Source organism: Gracilinanus agilis, chromosome 4 (assembly GCF_016433145.1).
Source record: "Gracilinanus agilis isolate LMUSP501 chromosome 4, AgileGrace, whole genome shotgun sequence".
NCBI classification, from domain to species: domain Eukaryota; kingdom Metazoa; phylum Chordata; class Mammalia; order Didelphimorphia; family Didelphidae; genus Gracilinanus; species Gracilinanus agilis.
This window is the reverse complement of record NC_058133.1, coordinates 199,030,165-199,049,192: the sequence shown is the minus strand read 5'-3', so window position 1 is coordinate 199,049,192 and position 19,028 is coordinate 199,030,165. Positions and strand designations below refer to the sequence as shown.

Sequence of the window (19,028 nt, the reverse complement as noted above, 5' to 3'; positions counted from 1 at the left end):
TTCTGAGACATTTTAAATGAGATATAATGAAAGTCCTCTTAAAATTGATTCATAATGTGATTCTCTGGGACAGTTTGGGTGATGCAATGGATTGAGAGCAGGGCCTGGAATCAAAAAAATCTCCTCTTTCTGACTTCAAACCTGGCCTCGGACACTTCCTAGCTGTGTGAGCCTGGGCAAATCATTTAGCCCTATTTGCCTCAGTTTCCTCATCGGTAAAATGATCTGGAGAAGAAAGTAGCAAATCTGACCTCATCTACTTACTAGCTATGTGACACCGGGCAAGTCACTTAATTTTGCTTGCTTCAGTTTCCTCATCTATAAAATAAGCTGGAGAAGGAAATGGCAAATCTGGCCTCACATACTTACTAGCTATGTGACCCTGGGCAAATAATTTCATGCTGCTTGCCTCAGTTTCCTCATCTGTAAAATTAATTGGAAAAGAAAATGGCAAATCTGGCCTCACATACTTACTAGCAATGTGACCCTGGGCAAGTCATTTCACTCTGCTTGTCTCAGTTTCCTCATCTATAAAATAAGCTGGAGAAGGAAATGGCAAACCACACCAGTTTCCTTGCCAAGAAAACTCCAAAAGGGGTCATGAAAAATGAATTACCCCTGACTGACCAACACCAGTGTGTGTTCGGAATTGGGGAAGTGCCATTTATCATTTTTAATCGTAACACCAGGAAGGAAGGAAGCAAGCAAGCAGGCATTTATTAATACTTTATTAGGTGCCAGACATTGAGCCAGGCCTTTTAAAACAAATAAATACAGCTGAGGCTGCATGTGAGTAAGGTTTTCTGGGCTTCTGGGCCCCCACTTTATCCACTATGTCGCCTAGCTGCCTCTGACCAACTGAGATTTGAGGGAAGGACAGAGCTCATAAAATCGTAGCTCTTTTAGAGCTGGAAAGGTGCTGAGAGTTCATTTGGTCTATCCCCTCCCCTTTATAGAGAAGGGAATTGAGGCCCAGAAAGGTTAAGAAATTTGCCTGAGATCACACAGATGGGAAATGGGAAAAATGAGATTCAGCCCCAGCTCCAAGCTGCCACTCTACTGCTTCCCGTGACCTCCGAGTTCCCTTCCAGCTCTAAATCCTAAGCTACGAAGACTGCCCAGTTGGGACAGCAAGGTGGCCAAAAGAATGCTAGGCTTGGAGTCAAGAAGACCTAAGTTCAAATCCAGTTTCAGCCATTTAATAGCTGTATTACCCTGGACAAACCATGCTTGCCTTACTAAAAAAGAGAAGAAAATGGTCATAGTGAAACTAAGGAAGTTGGGAGAATGAAGAGAGCTCTGTGGCAACGCTGAGGCTTCTGGTTATATTAAGAAGCCCTTGCTGAGTCTTTTTCCCAGATCCCTTAGTATTTTTTTATAGATTGAGAGGGAGCTGGAGGAGAGGTGGAATGGAGCAAAAGCATTTAAATTGTCCCCTGACAAGAACTAGAAGCTGCTGGAAAGTATATGATTTCTTTGGGAAACCAAGTGGAATAATTTAATTGCAGAGCTGAAGTCAGCAACATTTTCAGTCATTGCCTATACTATCAACTGCCACTGAAGAAAAATAAAAACACAACTGCCAAAGGAGAATCCCATAGGCAAAAGGGGGTACAGCTTCGATGGTCCAGAAAATGTCATGGGTCTGGAAGTTAAATTCTTTTGGGCCCCTTGGGGAAGACTCTGGTCTCTATTCCCCTAATGCTAACCTAGGCTTTCTTTTCTTCCCTAGGGAGAACCTGGCAAGGCTGGAGAGAGAGGTGTCCCTGGACCCCCTGGTGCTGTGGTGAGTGTCTTTCCATTCCCTTTTCCCCTCGGTGCCCAGTCCCCTTCCTAGTGACCTTCATCTCAGTGCTGTTCCCTCTTCCCTGGGGAGAATGGGGGACTTTAGCATCAGTAGCCATGGCAGCAGGGACTGGACTCTAGAGCTATCCCTGCTGGACTTGGTTTGGGGGAAGATTAGGTTCCTCCTGGCTTCCTTCAGTCCAGTCCCTTTACTTCACCCTCAAAACTCTCCCATCCCAAATCTAAGCTGACCCTCTAATCCTCCATTCTGTTCACTCTCTCCAGGGTGCTGCTGGAAAAGATGGAGAAGCTGGTGCTCAAGGTCCCCCCGGTCCTGCTGTAAGTGTCCCCTCCAGAGGAGGGCTGGTTTAGGGGTGGTGGCCCCTGGTGAGAATTGTGGAGGCAGGCTCCCTGCCTCTTTGCCCTTGGTGCCCCCGGATCCCTGACTTCCTTTCAACTTTTCTGTCTATAGGGTCCTGCTGGTGAGAGAGGTGAACAGGGTCCTGCTGGCTCCCCTGGATTCCAGGTAAGGCAACAGAGAATCTCGGGAATTGTGGGAAAGATGTGGGGAATAATTCTATGTCGTTCTCTTCTGGATTCTCAACTCTTCCTCTTTCCCTTTCATCACAGGGTCTCCCTGGCCCTGCTGGCCCACCTGGAGAAGCTGGCAAGCCTGGTGAACAGGTGAGTGAATACCTAGCAGTCTCCCAGGCGAAAGGAAGGGAATGATTAAGAATGTCTAGTTTCCTCCCCCTAGAGTTCTTGAAGGAAACATAAGGCTAGTAGCACCTCTACATGGAATTGTTTGGAGGGGAACAGGAGCTAGTCTTACTTTCTTCTTAGCTAATTAAAGAATCTACATAATATCTTAAAAATAAGAATTCTTCTTTCTGAGACATCTAGATGGCTCAGTAGATTAAGAGCCAGAGACAGAAGGTTGCTGGGTTCAAATCTGGCCTCAGATACTTCCTAGCAGTGTGACCCTGGGCAAGTCACTTAACCCCCATTGTCTAGCCCTTACCACTCTTTTGCCTTGGGATTGATACACAGCATTGATTCTAAGATGAAAGGTATGGGTTTAAAAATTCTTTTAAAAAAAGAATTCTCATTCCCCTTTGCTTTCTTTTACAGTACTTTACTTCTACGTTCTGTCATTGGGAATTTGATCCTTGCACACACCCCCCAAATGCCTTACTCTCTTACTGGGTCTGACAGGGGTCCTGGCCACACCTCCCAAGGATGTCCAGAAAGCAGGACATAAGGGGCTGGGGCTGCAAGGGAAGCCATGTGCTAGTGCTGGGCTGATTAAGATGAGTCACAATTACTGATCCAACATTTAGACCAAAGTCCAGGAACAGGGCATTAATGCAAACCAGAATGTAGGTCTGCTATCTGAAGTAGAGAGATAGACTGACATGAAGGGAGTACCTAATAAATGGTTGTTGAATGAGTTGAGGGAGTGAATGAATGAGTGAATGAGTTTTACTTGACCATGGGTCCTCTTCTTTCCCTTTGCCCTGCCTCTGACACTTTTCTTCTCTCCTTCCCCACAGGGTGTTCCTGGAGATGCTGGTGCCCCTGGCCCCTCTGGCGCAAGAGTAAGTAGGCCCTTTGTCTCTGGCCTCTCTGGTTCTCCATCCTTTGCAGTGGCCTCTTCTATGGCACTGTCACTTACACCGTCTCTTCCTTTGTAGGGTGAGAGAGGTTTCCCTGGAGAACGTGGTGTGCAAGGTCCTCCTGGCCCTCAGGGTCCCCGTGGTGCCAATGGTGCTCCCGGCAATGATGGTGCTAAGGTGAGAAATAAGATGGAGAGAAGGGAGTCAATGATTGGGAGTCAGGATGGGGAGCTCAACCCACCTGCTAGGGAGGGTGTGGGATCTTCCTTTTAACCCCAAGTCTGAGAAGTAGAAAGTGGCTGAGGAGCATCTACGTTAAGCTTTGCTTAGCTGGTGTCCTGCCCTGAAGTTCATGGTTAGCCTTTGCTGTCCTGGTGCGGTTCGTCCACAGGGGAGCACTAGGGGGGCTGTAAGCAGTGTCTTGTATAAGCAGTGTATAGTTAACTCTGCTCCTCTTGGTTGGCATATAGGGTGATGCTGGTGCTCCTGGTGCCCCTGGTGGCCAAGGGCCCCCTGGTCTGCAAGGAATGCCTGGTGAACGTGGTGCAGCTGGCCTTCCCGGTGCCAAGGGTGACAGGGTAAGTTCATCTCCTCACCTATCCCATCCTTACATCCCTACCAAATCCTTTCCCTCATTAGCTTCTGGATGCATATCAAAGACCCCAGTCTGATCTTTTCCTTCTGCTTTCTTTGCAGGGTCTCCTGAGTTTCTCTCTCTTTCCCTCATTTTATTTCTCATCCTCTAATCTCCCACCTCTCTTCTGCTCTCTCTTCCCAGAGTCCTCTCTGCTGTTGAGAGATCCTGAATTCTCTCCCTAAATCACTAAGGGGATAATAGTGAAAAGTCTATGTCAGAGACAGGTCTTGAACTCAAGTCTTCTTGATTTGAAGGCAAGCCCTCTGCTATTGAGAGGAGAGGGTCTCAAATCCTTTTCCTGGATCACAAGAAGCTGAGAAGTCCTCTGAATTGTATCCCATGCTAGGACATCCCCCCCTTATCTGGACCGCTTAAGGGTTAGATCTAGGGTTTTCCCTGGATCTGAGAGTGTTTGCTTCATTGAGCTGAAAGCCCTTTCTCTTTCATAGAAGAAAATTCTCTCATCTGCTCTGAAGAGCCTTCTACTCCCTAATTTCATGTCTAGTTGGGCAGTCTTCCTTAAATCTTTCCCTCAAAATATCTAATGTCTTTCCTTGTTTTGTGAGGATGAGCAGAGTGAAGTAATAGGGATGAGGAGTCTCTTTCTGGCATCTTGTCTCTCCATCATGAAAACTTAACTTTTCAGCATCCATGCACACGGCCCCTCTAGAAATGTTCCCAGGCACCACTTTGACCCCAGAGCCAATACCCTATTTTGGCTAAAACAAGGCTCTTGGCTTTTCTGTCTCTAGGGTGATGCTGGTCCCAAAGGCGCTGATGGTGCTGCTGGCAAAGATGGTGTACGTGGCCTGACTGGTCCCATTGGTCCTCCTGGCCCTGCTGGTCCTTCTGGTGACAAGGTAAAGATAACCATCCTCCTTTTCAAATTCTTCCTGAAATAGAGTGCAGTTACTGGGCCATTCTTGTGTCCCACACAATTCTACAACTCCCCTCCCTCACAGTGGGAGAATAAGGATGGGACCAGTGATTTCAGTGATATAGAGAAACCCTAGGCTAGGCAATTGGGATTAAATGACTTGCCCAGGAACACACAGCTAGGAAGTGTCTGAGGTCAGATTTGAACCCAGGTCCTCCTGCCTGTTGGCCTGGCTCTCTACTTGCTGAACCACTTAGAAGCTCCCAAATAATTGCATTTTTGAGTTGCAAAAGGTCTTAGGCACCATTTCATCACATCCTGCTATTTTACTGATAAGAAAAGCAAGATGCCTTGACTACGTACCCATTCCCAATCAAGCTATGTTTATATACAGTGCTCAGTCTGTTCACAGGGCTCACTGAGTGTTAAGTAGTAACTATTGCAACTTTAAAGAGCCTTGTTTATTTTGGTATGAATAAACATGATACCACATTAAAAAAAATTAGAGATTCAGCAAGGAGGGTTGATTTACTTAATAGTTACTCAGGTAGTAAGTGACATAGCTGGGATTCGAACCCAAGGCTTTTGACATTAGATCCAGAGCTTTTTAACCACATCGAATAGCCTGGAGAATGAAGGCATTCTAATTGCTGGGCACCAGATGATGCTAATGACCTTGCACAAGGGGAAGGAATGGTTAATCACAGGGAATTAGATTTCTTGAGATGGGGTGGGAGAAAGAAGCAGAGCTAAGCTGCTATTGGTCAGGAGAAAGGAATAACAGAAGTGAAGATCCTATAAAAAAGCCAGAGGGCAGAAGCAAAGAGAAGATAGTCAGATCTGACAAGTAGGAGGTTGGAGAGAATTAGACAGGTGTGCAGGGAAATAAGGAACCAGGGTGGTCCCAGAGATGGGCTTTCCATCTCATGGAGTACTGCTGAAGGACATATGGGTGTAGGGTTATATCAGCATTTGGGTAATAGAACATGTCCTTGCTCTCCTGGTCCTGCCTATTACTTACCTCCCTTTTGCCTTCCAGGGTGAATCTGGTCCCAGCGGCCCTGTTGGTCCCACTGGAGCTCGTGGTGCCCCTGTAAGTATTTTTGCCTATTATCTGGAAGATTCCTCCTCCTATCCCCATTCCCTACTGCCCTCCTGTTGCTGATTCCTGTTCTCCTCACCTTACCCCCTCATTCCCTCTCTCCTCCCTGCTGATGACCCTCCTGGGACTCTTCTCTGTAAGACCCTCTCATTTCTTCAAGCTCCAGCATCCTTCATCCCCCTGCATCTCTGAATTCCCATTTGTGAGCCTATCTCTCTCATCTTCATCTTCCATTGTCCTGGACCCTCTCACCTGCATGGTTGCCTTTCTCACTATTTCTCTATCTGCTCTTCTATTTTAGGGAGAACGTGGTGAGCCTGGCCCCCCTGGTCCTGCTGGCTTTGCTGGTCCCCCTGTAAGTACCAAGCTCCTGTCTCACTTCCCCATGTGCCCCGATGGTACCCATGCATCTTAGGGCTTAAGCCTGAGACAAAGAATGGGAAATGAAATGAATGGAGATCAGGAAAGATGGGAAGAGAATTCCTTCTCTCTTTTGTAGGAGTGGGTGCTGGTCTTTTTGTTAAATGATGCCTTCTCTAGTGAGGGGAAGAGAGGGAGGGAGTTATGTGGCTTAACTGGGTATTTTAATATAATGAACAAATAAATAAATGTTTTAAGGATTCCTAATGGGAGTATGTGAGGGATTTGCCAATCTCTCAAGTCCCATCTCCTTCTGTAACCCTATGTTTCCAGCGCTCTGTTCCTCTGTTTACCTCTCTTTGTCCCCCCTCTTCCAGGGTGCTGATGGCCAACCCGGTGCTAAAGGTGAACCTGGTGATGCTGGTGCTAAAGGTGATGCTGGTCCCCCTGGCCCTGCTGGACCCACTGGTGCCCCTGGCCCTGCTGTGAGTATCTCATTAGTCCCTGGTTTCCTTTCCCAGGAGTTCTCTGCCCAGCTGATCACTGAAATCTTCCTTTTCCTCTCCTCCAGGGTAATGTTGGTGCTCCTGGACCCAAAGGTGCCCGTGGCAGCGCAGGTCCTCCTGTAAGTATCTCCCGCCACCCAGGCCTACCTCCAGTCTCTTCCAGGGCACAGAAATCCACCCCAGCCCTGATATTTCAAAAAGTCAGCCAAAAACCTAGACCCAGAATCTGAAACTCTGAGAATAAGGACAATTGAGGATAGTTAGCAGTTGCTTCACCTCAAGGATATTGTAAGAAAAGAATACTGACTCTGGTAGGAAACCTGGGTTAGAGTTGAAGTTCTTATATTTGATCTCCCTGAGCCTCAGTAGTCTCATCTATAAAATGGGCAGATTATTATTTTCTACCTCCATCCCCAGTATTCTTGCAAGGGAGATATCTTATAAATCTTAAAGAGCTATTAAAATAAAAGTTATTAGCATTTTTAATTAGCCTCTTCCTCATCTATCTTTTAGGGTTCCCTCTGTCCTGGGGCAGGGAGTGAGTCTGGGGCACAATCACAGAGAGTGCCTGATCTATAACTGTCCTCCATGTCTGCCCTCCTTTCCCCTTCCCACAGTGGGCTGATCTTCATATCTTTGATGCCTCCTTTTATTGATTTCTTTTAAATTAAAACCCTTACCTTCTGTCTTAGAATCAATACTGTGTATAAGTTCCAAGGCAGAAGACTGGTAAGGACTAGATAAAGGAGATGAAGTGACTTTCCCAGGGTCACACAGCTAGGAAGTGTCTGAGGCCAGATTTGAACCCAGGACCCCACCCCCCCATCTCCAGATCTGGCTCTCAATCCACTGAGCTCCTTTTAATTGTGTCTTGCAGGGTGCTACTGGTTTCCCTGGTGCTGCTGGAAGAGTTGGTCCCCCTGGCCCCTCTGTAAGTACTCATTTGAAGGATTCATCTTCTCCATCTTGGGGTAGAGAGAAGTAAATGGGGTTCTCATCCATGCTGTAGGGAGGAGTCCAGACCAAGGTGGTTGGGATCGTTGATCTCAGCTGTTGGAAGGGAGAACAAATGAGTGGGGAGGAAGCTGGGGCAGCTGGACTAACAGCTCTACAACTTTATTCCCCTGGTGGCCCACCCAGTGGGTTGGTCATGGTGAACATGCAGCCGGGTCTCACCTGGCAAGCCAGGAATCAAAGGAGGACCCCAGCCTTTTTCTTCCTGACCTCTTTTCTTGCCACCCAGGGTAATGCTGGACCCCCTGGACCTCCTGGCCCTGCTGGCAAAGAAGGCGGCAAAGGCCCCCGTGGTGAGACTGGCCCCATTGGACGTCCCGGTGAAGTTGGACCTCCCGGTCCCCCTGGCCCAAGTGGAGAGAAGGGATCTCCTGGTGCTGATGGCCCTGCTGTAAGTCCTGGACTCTCCAGGTCTCTGCTGGTAGCTCCTAGAACCCTCCCAGGGATCAAATGGCTTCTTCTGGAGCCAGTTATTCTTGGGCTTGTCAACCAAAGGCTTCTGATGACCCACCCCTCATTGGAATCTGCTCAGGAACCCCCAGAAGAAATGATCACAGGGAACTGTATACAGTGCTTTCCTCCCTTTTGAGCAGTTGTTCTTTTTTTTTTTCTTTTTTTTAACCCTTACCTTCTGTCTTAGAATCAATACTGTGTATTGGGTTCCAAGACAGAGGAGCAGTAAGGGCTAGGCCTTGGGAGCTAAGTGACTTGCCCAGGGTCACACAGCTAGGAAGTGTCTGAGACTAGATTTGAACCCTCATCCTCCATCTCTGGGCCTGGCTCTCAATCCACAGAGCCACCTATTTGCCTCCATGACCCCTGACTTCTTATCAAACAAGCTGATTGTAAAGCATTTTGCTCACTTTTAATGTACTATGCAAATGTCAGCTGAATATTAATACCATTATTTCCCCCTGCACATCCCCTTCCAAATGGAGGAGCTTTGTTGAAAAGCCTTCCCAAAGCCCCACTTGCCATCCCAAAGAAGAACAGTATTTCTAGCAAGTTTGGATAGGTCAGAAGCTGACCTCAGTCACTCCCATCCCCACCCAACAAGACTCAGGCGATCTGGGGTGTGAATGAATTCAAGTCAAGCTCTCTGCCTGTACCCCGCTTCTCACTCCTTCCTGTGCCTCCTTCAGGGTGCTCCTGGTACTCCTGGACCTCAAGGTATTGCTGGACAGCGTGGTGTGGTGGGTCTGCCTGGACAGAGAGGAGAAAGAGGTTTCCCGGGTCTTCCTGGTCCCTCTGTGAGTATCCTCTGCTTTTCTCCCTGGGAAATCTAAGTAATGTGAGAAATTTGGAAGGGAGCCGGTAGTGGTGGGATCAGGAGAGATGCAGGGACAGGACCAGGTGAGATCTGAAAGAAGAAAGGTTGGGCCCATTGAGGACAGAGAGAATCTCAGTGAGAAAAGCTCATATCCTTCCCTGACCTGACTCTTCTCTGTATTTAGGGTGAGCCCGGAAAACAAGGTCCTTCTGGAGTAAGTGGCGAACGCGGCCCCCCTGGCCCTGCTGGCCCCCCTGGATTGGCTGGACCCCCTGGTGAATCTGGACGCGAGGTGAGGAAGAAAGCTCTTTGGGGCAGAACTCCCAGCAGTCCTCGTGCTGGCTACTGGTCTGCATTAGCCTCTCTAGTCTGCCTCTGGCCTGGGCTGATGGCCCTTTTCTCTCCCTTTTCAGGGCTCTCCTGGTGCTGAAGGCTCCCCTGGTCGTGATGGCTCTCCAGGCCCCAAGGTGAGCTGAGCTGCCCCAACAAACCTGTTTCTCTTGCATGCTCTCCAGCAGTGCTGACCCTTTCCTTGATTCTTCCCCTTTCTTGTCCTTGCCCATCAGGGTGACCGTGGTGAGACTGGTCCTGCTGGCCCCCCTGGTGCTCCTGGTGCCCCCGGCGCTCCTGGCCCTGTGGGTCCCGCTGGAAAATCTGGAGATCGTGGTGAGACTGTAAGTGACTCTTGGGAATGAATCAGAGATTCATTGGGATTGGGAATCAATCAATGATTGACTTTATTCAGCTAGAATGGAGTGGGGTGGGGAGGTCAAGGCTCACACATTCTGGGAAGGAAGACGTCTTCTCCCTGTAGGAAGTTCCATAGGCTTATAGTTCCCTTGATTTCCCAGAAAATGGGAGCTACCCTGGAGGGAGAGAGAGCAGGGTACCACTTCTGGCCCGCTTTTCTCAGAGCCAAAATACATCTCTAAAAATCTTTCCCTGCCCCAAGTAAAGCATGGGAATCATGGGGAGGGGGGAGGGATTCCCTCAAGATCAGGGATATCAGGAAAGAAGTGGACAAGGTAACAAGGAGAGTCATCAGGGATTTGAGGACAGTGCCAGTGGGAGACCATCTGGGGCTGATCAAAGGGGGAGATGGAAAAGTTAGAGGTCAGACAACTGGAAGAACCAACGATGGAGGAGTATTAAAATTTCTGGATTAGAATAGGATGGGTGACCAACTTGTGGAAAGGGAGGGAGTTCACAGCTCACAGGGAGAACAAGCTGGACAAACTTAGAGGACCTCTGATTTGGGCTAATTCCACAGCAGAGCATCTTACTGACTCTCTTTCTCTCTCCATTACTTTAGGGTCCCGCTGGTCCTGCTGGTCCCGTTGGTCCCACTGGTGCCCGTGGACCTTCTGTGAGTCGTCTACCTTCATCTTCTTAAATGGGACTGTAAACAATGATCCCTGCCCATCTGGGTCCTAGAAAGCCTTTCACTTGTTTGACTATCACTTCTCTACTCTTTTAGGGACCCCAAGGCCCCCGTGGTGACAAGGGTGAGACAGGTGAACAGGGAGACAGAGGCATGAAGGGTCACAGAGGCTTCTCTGGTCTCCAGGGTCCCCCTGGTCCTCCTGTAAGTATAATCTTTTCTGTTCTTTTCCCTTTCCCTGGCTCTCTCCCACCATCTCCCCTTGCTATGTGTATAAACATCCTCAGTTTCACAGTCTGGAACAATTGGCATTGTGGACAGGAATTAGCCATGTCATCTTTGCGTTAGAGAAATGTAGGGGAGGGGAAATGATTCAGTTAATCAATATTTATTAAGCACCTACTATGTGCCAGGCACTGTGCTAAATCCTAGGGATACAAAAAGACTCAAAAGACTATCTCTGACCTCAAGGAGCTCTCATGGGGAAAGACAACATAGATGAAGAAAGATTGGGGGAGTGGGAATGTCTCAGACTATTTGGACCTTTGACCCAGATTTCCAGTTTCCTGGGCCTAGGAACAGGGTTGAGTCACTCCTTGTACCCAACCTCCTGTCTCTCATCAACTCCACTTAATCCAGACTGAGTTCTGAGTCATTTTGGTCTCCTTCAAGGGTTCTCCTGGTGAACAAGGTCCTTCTGGAGCTTCCGGTCCCGCTGGCCCCCGAGTAAGTAGCCTCTCTTTTCTTTTCTCCCTATTGCTACCCCCCTGAGGCCTCACACTGCCCACCAGGAGCCTTGGGTCTCTGAGCTAGGGGAGTTACCGTAGGGGTATGTGAAGGGGATGGAGTAGATGCTAGTGTCCATTCCAGTCACAGGGGAGTCAGTCTCCCTCCCCCCATCCCTTCCTCCTGTTTCTTGGCCCTGCTAAGATGGAACAGTGACTCATCTTGGCATGCATGCTGGTGTGAGGGAAAGAGAGGGAAAGATCAGGCCCAGTTATCTGATGTTTCTCAGTGGGGGCTGTGTTGCCAGAACTGAGCCAATTGTCAGTCTTGGAGTTAGATTATTTGACTTGGATGGCCTTATCTCCATACAGAGTTTGTTGTTTATTCTGAAGTTGTGTGGTTAGGTTAAGTCTGGCCTGGAGTTGGGTTGCCAAGTTTGGGATAATGTCATCTAATCCATTATTTCTTATATCCTCTCTCAGGGTCCCCCTGGCTCTGCTGGTGCTGCTGGAAAAGATGGACTCAATGGTCTTCCTGGCCCCATCGGTCCCCCTGGTCCCCGTGGTCGTACTGGAGATGCTGGTCCTGCTGTATGTACCCCTTTCTCCTTAGGTTATATCCTCCTCCCCACCCTAGGTTCCTCTGGTGCTCTAAGCCCACGAACCCAGGCCTTCACCAACCTTTGTTCTTCTCTTTTTCTCTGAATAGGGTCCCGCTGGACCTCCTGGACCCCCTGGTCCTCCTGGTCCCCCCAGCGGTGGATTCGACTTCAGCTTCCTGCCCCAGCCACCCCAGGAGAAGGCTCACGACTCTGGCCGCTATTACCGAGCTGATGATGCTAACGTGCGTGACCGTGACCTTGAAGTGGACACCACCCTCAAGAGCCTGACCCAGCAGATTGAGAACATCCGAAGCCCTGAGGGAACTCGCAAGAACCCTGCCCGCACCTGCAGAGACCTCAGGATGTGCCACTCAGACTGGAAGAGCGGTGAGGACCTTTCCCAGCCCTCCTTGGGCATGTCCCACTCTTCCTCCTGTGTCCACTTTCCCAACTACTCCTCTCCACCTGCTGCCCAGTCCCCTCCCATGATAGGAGACTTTTCTGGGACTAGGAGTCAAGCAATTTCCTCTCCTTCCTTTCTTTCTTTTTATTACTCTCAGCATGGTACTCGACACCAAATCCCCACCTCCCTGACTCTCTAGATCTTCCTTGTCCTATTTCAGGAGAGTACTGGATTGATCCCAACCAAGGCTGCAACCTGGATGCCATCAAGGTCTTCTGCAACATGGAGACTGGAGAAACCTGTGTGTACCCCACCCAACCTAACGTGCCCCTGAAGAACTGGTACATTAACAAGAACCCCAAGGACAAGAAGCACATCTGGTTTGGCGAGAGCATGACCGATGGATTCCAGGTGAAGCACAGGGAAAGGGAGAAGGAAGGTGGATTGATCTAGAGCAGTGGTTCCCAAACTTTTTTGACCTACCGCCCCCTTTCCAGAAAAAATATTACTTAGCTCCCTGGAAATTAATTTTTTTTAATTTTAATAGCAATTAATAGGAAAGATAAATGCACCTGTGGCCATCACTGCTCCTCTGGATTGCTGGCAGCGCCCACTTTGGGAATCACTGATCTAGAGAAAGGGATGGTCAGTGGGTAGATAATACCACTTCCCTAGGCAGGGATGAGGCCTTAGGGTGTGTTGACCAATTATAAGATGGGGGAGATGAAGAAACGGCAAGGGTTAGAGATGGATATGGATGGGAAAGATAGGGAAAGTCAGAGATGGACTATACCAATACCCCTGGAATAGAGAGCAGGAGTCCTGGGTTCTAGTTGAGGCTCTATCATAAATGGAGTGCATGACCTTGGTGGGTCCTCTCTTTGGGAGCCTTGTGATTCTGGGGTTCTCTATTCAGAGCATAGATTAAGGGGAGGACAGGGAGGCTGTGTAGAATTGAGAAGGCACGGAGAGAGGCCCGACTCCATCTCCTCCTTTTCGCTACAGTTCGAGTATGGTGGCGAGGGCTCCGACCCTGCTGATGTGGCTATCCAGATGACCTTCCTTCGCCTGATGTCCACTGAGGCCTCTCAGAACATCACCTATCACTGCAAGAACAGCGTGGCCTACATGGACCAGCAGACCGGCAACCTCAAGAAGGCTCTGCTTCTCCAAGGCTCCAATGAAATTGAGATCCGTGCTGAAGGCAACAGCCGATTCACCTATGGAGTCACTGAAGATGGCTGCACGGTGAGCCCCTTTTCCTTCCCACTCAGCCACCGTGCAAAACTGAGCCTAGAAGCTGTCATGGAGGCCTTGAGCTGGTGTCCTCTGCTCTGTGTCCTTCCACAAGTCTTCGACCTCTCTGCATTTTGTTTTTAGGACAGGGCTCTGGGCAAATCGGTTGGGATGGGGACTGGATGGGATTTCAGTGTTATTGGGAACTTCTGCCACCAGAACAATTCAGGACAGCTAGTATGTGTCAGAAGCAGGATCTGAACCCAGGTCTTCCTGGCTTGAAGGTCAACTATCCATTCAATCCTATCTCCCCTTTCTCCAAGAGTCCAGGTCTCCTCCCACCCAGAGCTTACAGGTCACAGATATAAGTCAGAAAGGGGCTTTTTAGATGGTACCTGTGGTCAGTTACGTAAATCCCTGAGATATGGCTTTTTGAAGAGACTTACTGACCACCCTCCACCCCCACCCCACTATACCAGCCATATGGGTTGACTGGGTCACTCCTACAACAGCCAAGGGGCAGCTAGGTAGCCCAGTAACCTGGAGTCAGGAGAACCTGGGTTCAAACTCGACCTCAGACATTTTGCAGCTGTGTGACCCCTGGGCAAGTCAGTTAACCACATCTGCCTAATCCTTGCCCTTCTGGTAACAGAGTTGATACTAAAACAGAAGGTAGAATCTGGCCTCAGAAACTTCCCAGTGGTGTGACCCTGGGCAAGTCACTTCATCCCCAATGCCTAGCCCTTATCACTCTTCTGCCTTGGAACCAATACACAATACTGATTCCAAGACAGAAGGTGTGGGTTTTAAAAAAAACCAACACAACAAAAACAGAAGGTAAGAATTCAAAAAATAAATAAAAAAGACACCACCTAATTCCTTTTGTCCCTCTTCCATTTCCCAAAGAGTCACACTGGAAACTGGGGCAAGACAGTCATCGAATACAAGACCACCAAAACCTCCCGCCTGCCCATCATCGATGTGGCCCCCATGGACATTGGCGCCCCCAACCAGGAATTTGGCTTCGACGTGGGTCCCGTCTGCTTCCTGTAAACTCTCCCCTTTCCCTACTGGCTCCCTCCCACCCATCTTCCTTCCCTCTGATCCCAGAAAAAAAAAACAAAAACAACCCAACAGAACAAAAAAAAAAGCCAAAAAAAGGAGAAAATTTCACATGGACTTTGGAAATTTTTTTTTTCCTTTCCGTTCATCTCTCGAAACTTAGTTTTCGTCTCTGACAAACCAAATCTGACCCAAAAAAACCAAAATTGAACCAAAAGCATTAAATCTTTCAAAAAAGAATAAATAAATAACTTTTTAAAAAAAAAGGAACTTGGTCCACTTGCTTGAAGACCGATGTGGGGGTAAGTCTTTTTTAGCCCACTGGGCTTACAGATGCCCCAGCTTTTGCCATTCTGTTCCCTTCTCCACCTCTTCCCCTTGGGGACTTCTCCCCCACAGCCTCCCTGCAATGCAAGTCTCCCCCACGTCCCAGGAAATGCTGGGCCAAGCCGTGGTCTTCCTGGCAACAAGAGAACAGATGCTCCAACATCCAAGTGTCTTCAGCCTTGACCCCACCCTCTCTCCATGCCAGCCTCCCACTCCTCCCCTCACAGTCCCCTCCAAGGGGGATGGGGAGATGGGGTCCCAGACTCAGCTTCTCTGCTGGTCTCTTTTCTCAATACCACTGCAAAGGAAGATGTACTATCTGAATGCAAGCCTCTGTACTGCACTCTTCTTTTTGAAGGGGGCATGTGTGTGAGGGACCCCATTGGAGGGGGACTTTTGGGGCTTGGAGTTGTTCTATGAGATTACTCTGCCTGCCTGCCAAGTCTAGGGGAGGATCGGAAAGAGGGAGGGGTGGAGGGACGGTGAAGTGGAACCATCTGATTTGGGAATCCCCAATCCCATTCCCTCTAGGCACCTTCCATATCTGCCTCACACACCAGAAATGGGGCTGGGTCTGAGAGATTGTTCATTCCATGTATATTTCTGTTGTTGAAAGACTACCTCGTACTTGTCTTTTTTCATGCCAACCAGGGCAACATTGTGGGGGCTTGGAATGGGGGACCTAGGGCAAAGAGGGGGAACCCCTCCTCCTTCCGAGGCTCCCCCTGCTTTAATCAAAGGTGCTAAATTTTCGTTTCCTTTGCTCCTAGACATGCTGGGGATAGGAAAACCAGGCAAGAATAGACAGCCAACTGGTTTTCCAAGGTGGGGGTGGGGGTAGGGGATTGGGGATCACTGGTGCTATAGAAATTGAGATCTCTTCCCCCCACATGCTAAAGAGTTTTCCCCCTTTCTGTTTAACATTCCTCTTTCTTTTCTAAGCTTTTAAAAAAATTGTTTGTTCTTGGCTCATGGGGACTCTTGTGAATTTTCTAAAGGTGCTATTTAAAAAGGGAATAAAAGAAGCAGGCTTGAGATCTGAACCAAAGCTGACTTTTCATCCTGTCTTCACCAGCAGGTGGATTCAACTTTCCTTTTGAATATTTTCCCCCCTCTTGTTTTCTCCATCTTGCTCCTCTGCCCCTTTTCATGCCTCCTGCTCACCTCCCTCTTCTTGGCCACCAACTTCCCCTCTTGCTCTGAAACCCTCTGTTGTTCCTCCAGCTTTCCCAACTCCTTCCATTCTGCCCCTCCCATGCCTTTCTTGCCATCTTCTCTCTTTGGGTTTCAAAGCACAACTTTTCTACCCAAGAGGCAGTTTTCCCCCCTAGGGAGTGTGAGGAACCAAAGGATTCTGTACCTATTTTGTATATGTATAATAATTTGAGATGTTTTTAATTATTTTGACTGCTGGAATAAAGCATGTGAAAATGACCCGAACACATCTGTAGTGGCCTGATGTTTTCTGTCTTTGGGATAGGGGAAGGTTTCACAGGAGGGTCTGGAGGGATTGGGGGTTTTTTCTCTATTTTCTTCCTTTTCTTCTTCCCTCCCACTCACATTCTGTTCCCTCTATTCTCCTCTAGTTATCTTCCCTCCCCCTCCCCCAACCTTCTTTTTCTCTGGCTCAGTCTTTCTTTCCAACTTTCAATTCCTTTACCTCTAAGCCTCCTCCTTCTCCTCCTCCTCCTCTCCCAAACTTTCTTCTCTCCCAACACTTTGCCTCCCAAGTGTCCCTTCTCTCTTTCCTGAGCCAACTAAGAAAGCTCTCTTCTTCATCTTCTTCATGTTTGTTCTGTGGACCGAGGACTGTGGAGATTGGAAGACAAAGGAAGGGTTAGAGCCAGGATTTAATTAAGAATGAGAGTGCTCCCTGAGGAGGAGGAAGGGAGGAAGTAGTTTGGCTTGGGTGAGGTAGGTCAGGAATAGAGAGAAGCTTTCTTGGAACTTGGGGTGGGAAGAGAAAGAGAAGGGGGATTAGAAGCGAGAGCAGGGCACTTTCTTATCTTCAGGAGCCTAAGGGTCTCCATGATGGAGCCAGGGAGGAAAGTGGGAAACAGAAATCCATTCCCAGAAAAAAGAAACAGCAGTGGAATAGAATAATCCTAGGCCAAAATCTTAGAGCCTGTCCACTCCTTTTTCTTTCTCTTTCTATGACTGTTTTTCTTTGAGGCTGTCATAGGTCAACATGTATTAAGCATTCCCTTTAGCTGAAAGGAGGAGATGCAAAGGAAATAGATAACTTAGTGGGTGAGGAGAAGAGACCTCCCAATCTGATAAGAAAGAGACAGTCCCTACACTTAGGGAGTTCCGAATCAGATGGGAGAAAGAGACACAGTGTCTGTCCTCAGGGAGCTGCCAATCTTATTAAGGAAAGATTCAGAAAAGACACAATTCTAGGAGAGAGAGAAGGGCCATTCACTTCCAAGATCTTGAGAGCCCTTACAAAGCAAAAGAATGAGACTAAGAACACTTGTGTTATCAGCAACCATCAGGTTCAGAAGTATACAAGTGTTCCTTTATAGCCTCGAATTCCAGACTCACTGGTGTGAAAAGGCCCTCAGCCTCATCTTGACAATACTTCCACCTGCTTGCTTTCCTTTCCAATCTCCTCTCCCTTCTTGTCCCCATTCTCTTCAATTTTGACTGACCTTTTTTTTCTTCCCTTGAATCTTTCTCCTTTCTCCTCTCCCTCCCTCTCTCTTCCTCTTTCTCTGTCTCTCTATCTCTATCTCTGTCTCTGTCTCTCCCCTTCCCAGATTTGTCCCAATCATCTGTTTTTCTCCCAGCTCTTAATCTAGTTTCCAGAGTGACAGCAAAGAAGTACTCCCTCATTACTCATTCCTTAACCCAGTGGTTCCCAAACTTTTTTGGCCTACCACCCCCTTTCCAGAAAAAATATTACTTAGCCCCCTGGAAATTATGAAACTATTTATTGAACTCAGAAAAGAATGTAATACAAAAAAAGTGTGGCCATCGCCACCTCCTGAATCACTGCAGCACCCACCAGGGGGCGGTGGCGCCCACCTTGGGAATCACTGCCTTAACCCCTTACATTTGGTTCAGGGAGCCTGATCTAAGCTAACCTCAGGGAGTTTCCTAGGTAGATCTGCAGTCCTATTCTAGATCCCAAGTCCAAAATATCAAAGTGAATAGAGAGTTGGTCTAGCTCCTCTTTTACAGAGGATCAGATTGAAGCCCAGGAAGAGAAAGTGACCCATCTAAGGTCACACCATTATTAATATTAAAAATGATAAAGGCTTGTATAAATATATAAATTAGTATTTTAATTAAAGCCATGTTTATAGATAAAATCATTAGACCACGCGCTTGTAAGCATTCAAAACTGCTGCCACCTCATTACTGTCTCCTGTTTCCTGGAAGCGCCTACTCGAAAAAGAGGCCACTCCCTCCTAACCCAGGAGATTTAAACCCTCTCTGCGTCGACGTAGACCTCCCCATGCCCCCAAAGACCGTTAACGGAAACCCGTTGGACCACGGGAAATGTAGTTTGATACATTTCCCAAATTTCACTTTTACACCATGAGATCTCACTCAGGGGAGAACCTTGGATCACAAAATTTTGCTTGCTTGGAAAAATGACCTGAGGCACCCAGAGGATCATTCAATCCTGGAGCTCTATCATTCTAGTTGACTTATTGGATAGACAGCCAGACCTGGAGATAACAGATCCTTGGTTCAAATCTAGCCTCAGACATTTTCTAGCTATGTGACCCTGGACAAGTCACTTTACTCCAATTGCCTAGTCCTTATCATTCTTCTCTCCTGGAACTGATACTTAGTATTGATTCTAAGGCAGAAGGTAAGGGTTTAAAAACAAAGAAGCCTCAATGGTCAACCAAACCAACACTTACAAGAAGGAGGTCATGCCTTCAGAAAGCAAATGGTAGCTTCCTCAAGTAAACTGGACCTAAGGGAGCAGTTCTAGGGAACTAGAAGCCAGCTTCACAGGCTAAGGATGGAGCCAAGGGAAAGGGAGGGGAAGGAGGCGAAGAGAGGGAAAGGAGAGCAACAGGGCTGAGGCAGGGGCCGACCTGGACTCAATCTCAATTGGAACCAGATATCTTCTAAGCAGCCCCTAAGTCCCAGCCCTTCCTGATGTCA

General features: G+C 48.2%; 1 protein-coding gene across 1 annotated transcript in view; it reads left to right on the top strand.

Annotated features, from left to right (window-relative positions):
* The window catches only part of COL1A1 (collagen type I alpha 1 chain), a 61,104-nt gene extending 45,852 nt beyond the window's left edge, over nt 1-15,252 (top strand). Inside the window, exons 26-51 of the mRNA XM_044675119.1 lie at nt 1,733-1,786; nt 2,071-2,124; nt 2,258-2,311; nt 2,416-2,469; nt 3,339-3,383; nt 3,480-3,578; nt 3,872-3,979; nt 4,791-4,898; nt 5,955-6,008; nt 6,319-6,372; nt 6,755-6,862; nt 6,949-7,002; nt 7,761-7,814; nt 8,127-8,288; nt 9,040-9,147; nt 9,352-9,459; nt 9,581-9,634; nt 9,734-9,841; nt 10,480-10,533; nt 10,645-10,752; nt 11,221-11,274; nt 11,757-11,864; nt 11,983-12,262; nt 12,499-12,689; nt 13,284-13,526; nt 14,421-15,252. Of these exons, the coding sequence (XP_044531054.1) occupies nt 1,733-1,786; nt 2,071-2,124; nt 2,258-2,311; nt 2,416-2,469; nt 3,339-3,383; nt 3,480-3,578; nt 3,872-3,979; nt 4,791-4,898; nt 5,955-6,008; nt 6,319-6,372; nt 6,755-6,862; nt 6,949-7,002; nt 7,761-7,814; nt 8,127-8,288; nt 9,040-9,147; nt 9,352-9,459; nt 9,581-9,634; nt 9,734-9,841; nt 10,480-10,533; nt 10,645-10,752; nt 11,221-11,274; nt 11,757-11,864; nt 11,983-12,262; nt 12,499-12,689; nt 13,284-13,526; nt 14,421-14,567 (2,625 nt within the window). The 3' untranslated portion in view covers nt 14,568-15,252. The remainder of the gene's footprint in view (nt 1-1,732; nt 1,787-2,070; nt 2,125-2,257; nt 2,312-2,415; nt 2,470-3,338; nt 3,384-3,479; nt 3,579-3,871; nt 3,980-4,790; nt 4,899-5,954; nt 6,009-6,318; nt 6,373-6,754; nt 6,863-6,948; nt 7,003-7,760; nt 7,815-8,126; nt 8,289-9,039; nt 9,148-9,351; nt 9,460-9,580; nt 9,635-9,733; nt 9,842-10,479; nt 10,534-10,644; nt 10,753-11,220; nt 11,275-11,756; nt 11,865-11,982; nt 12,263-12,498; nt 12,690-13,283; nt 13,527-14,420) is intronic.
* Nucleotides 15,253-19,028: the final 3,776 nt, after the last annotated feature.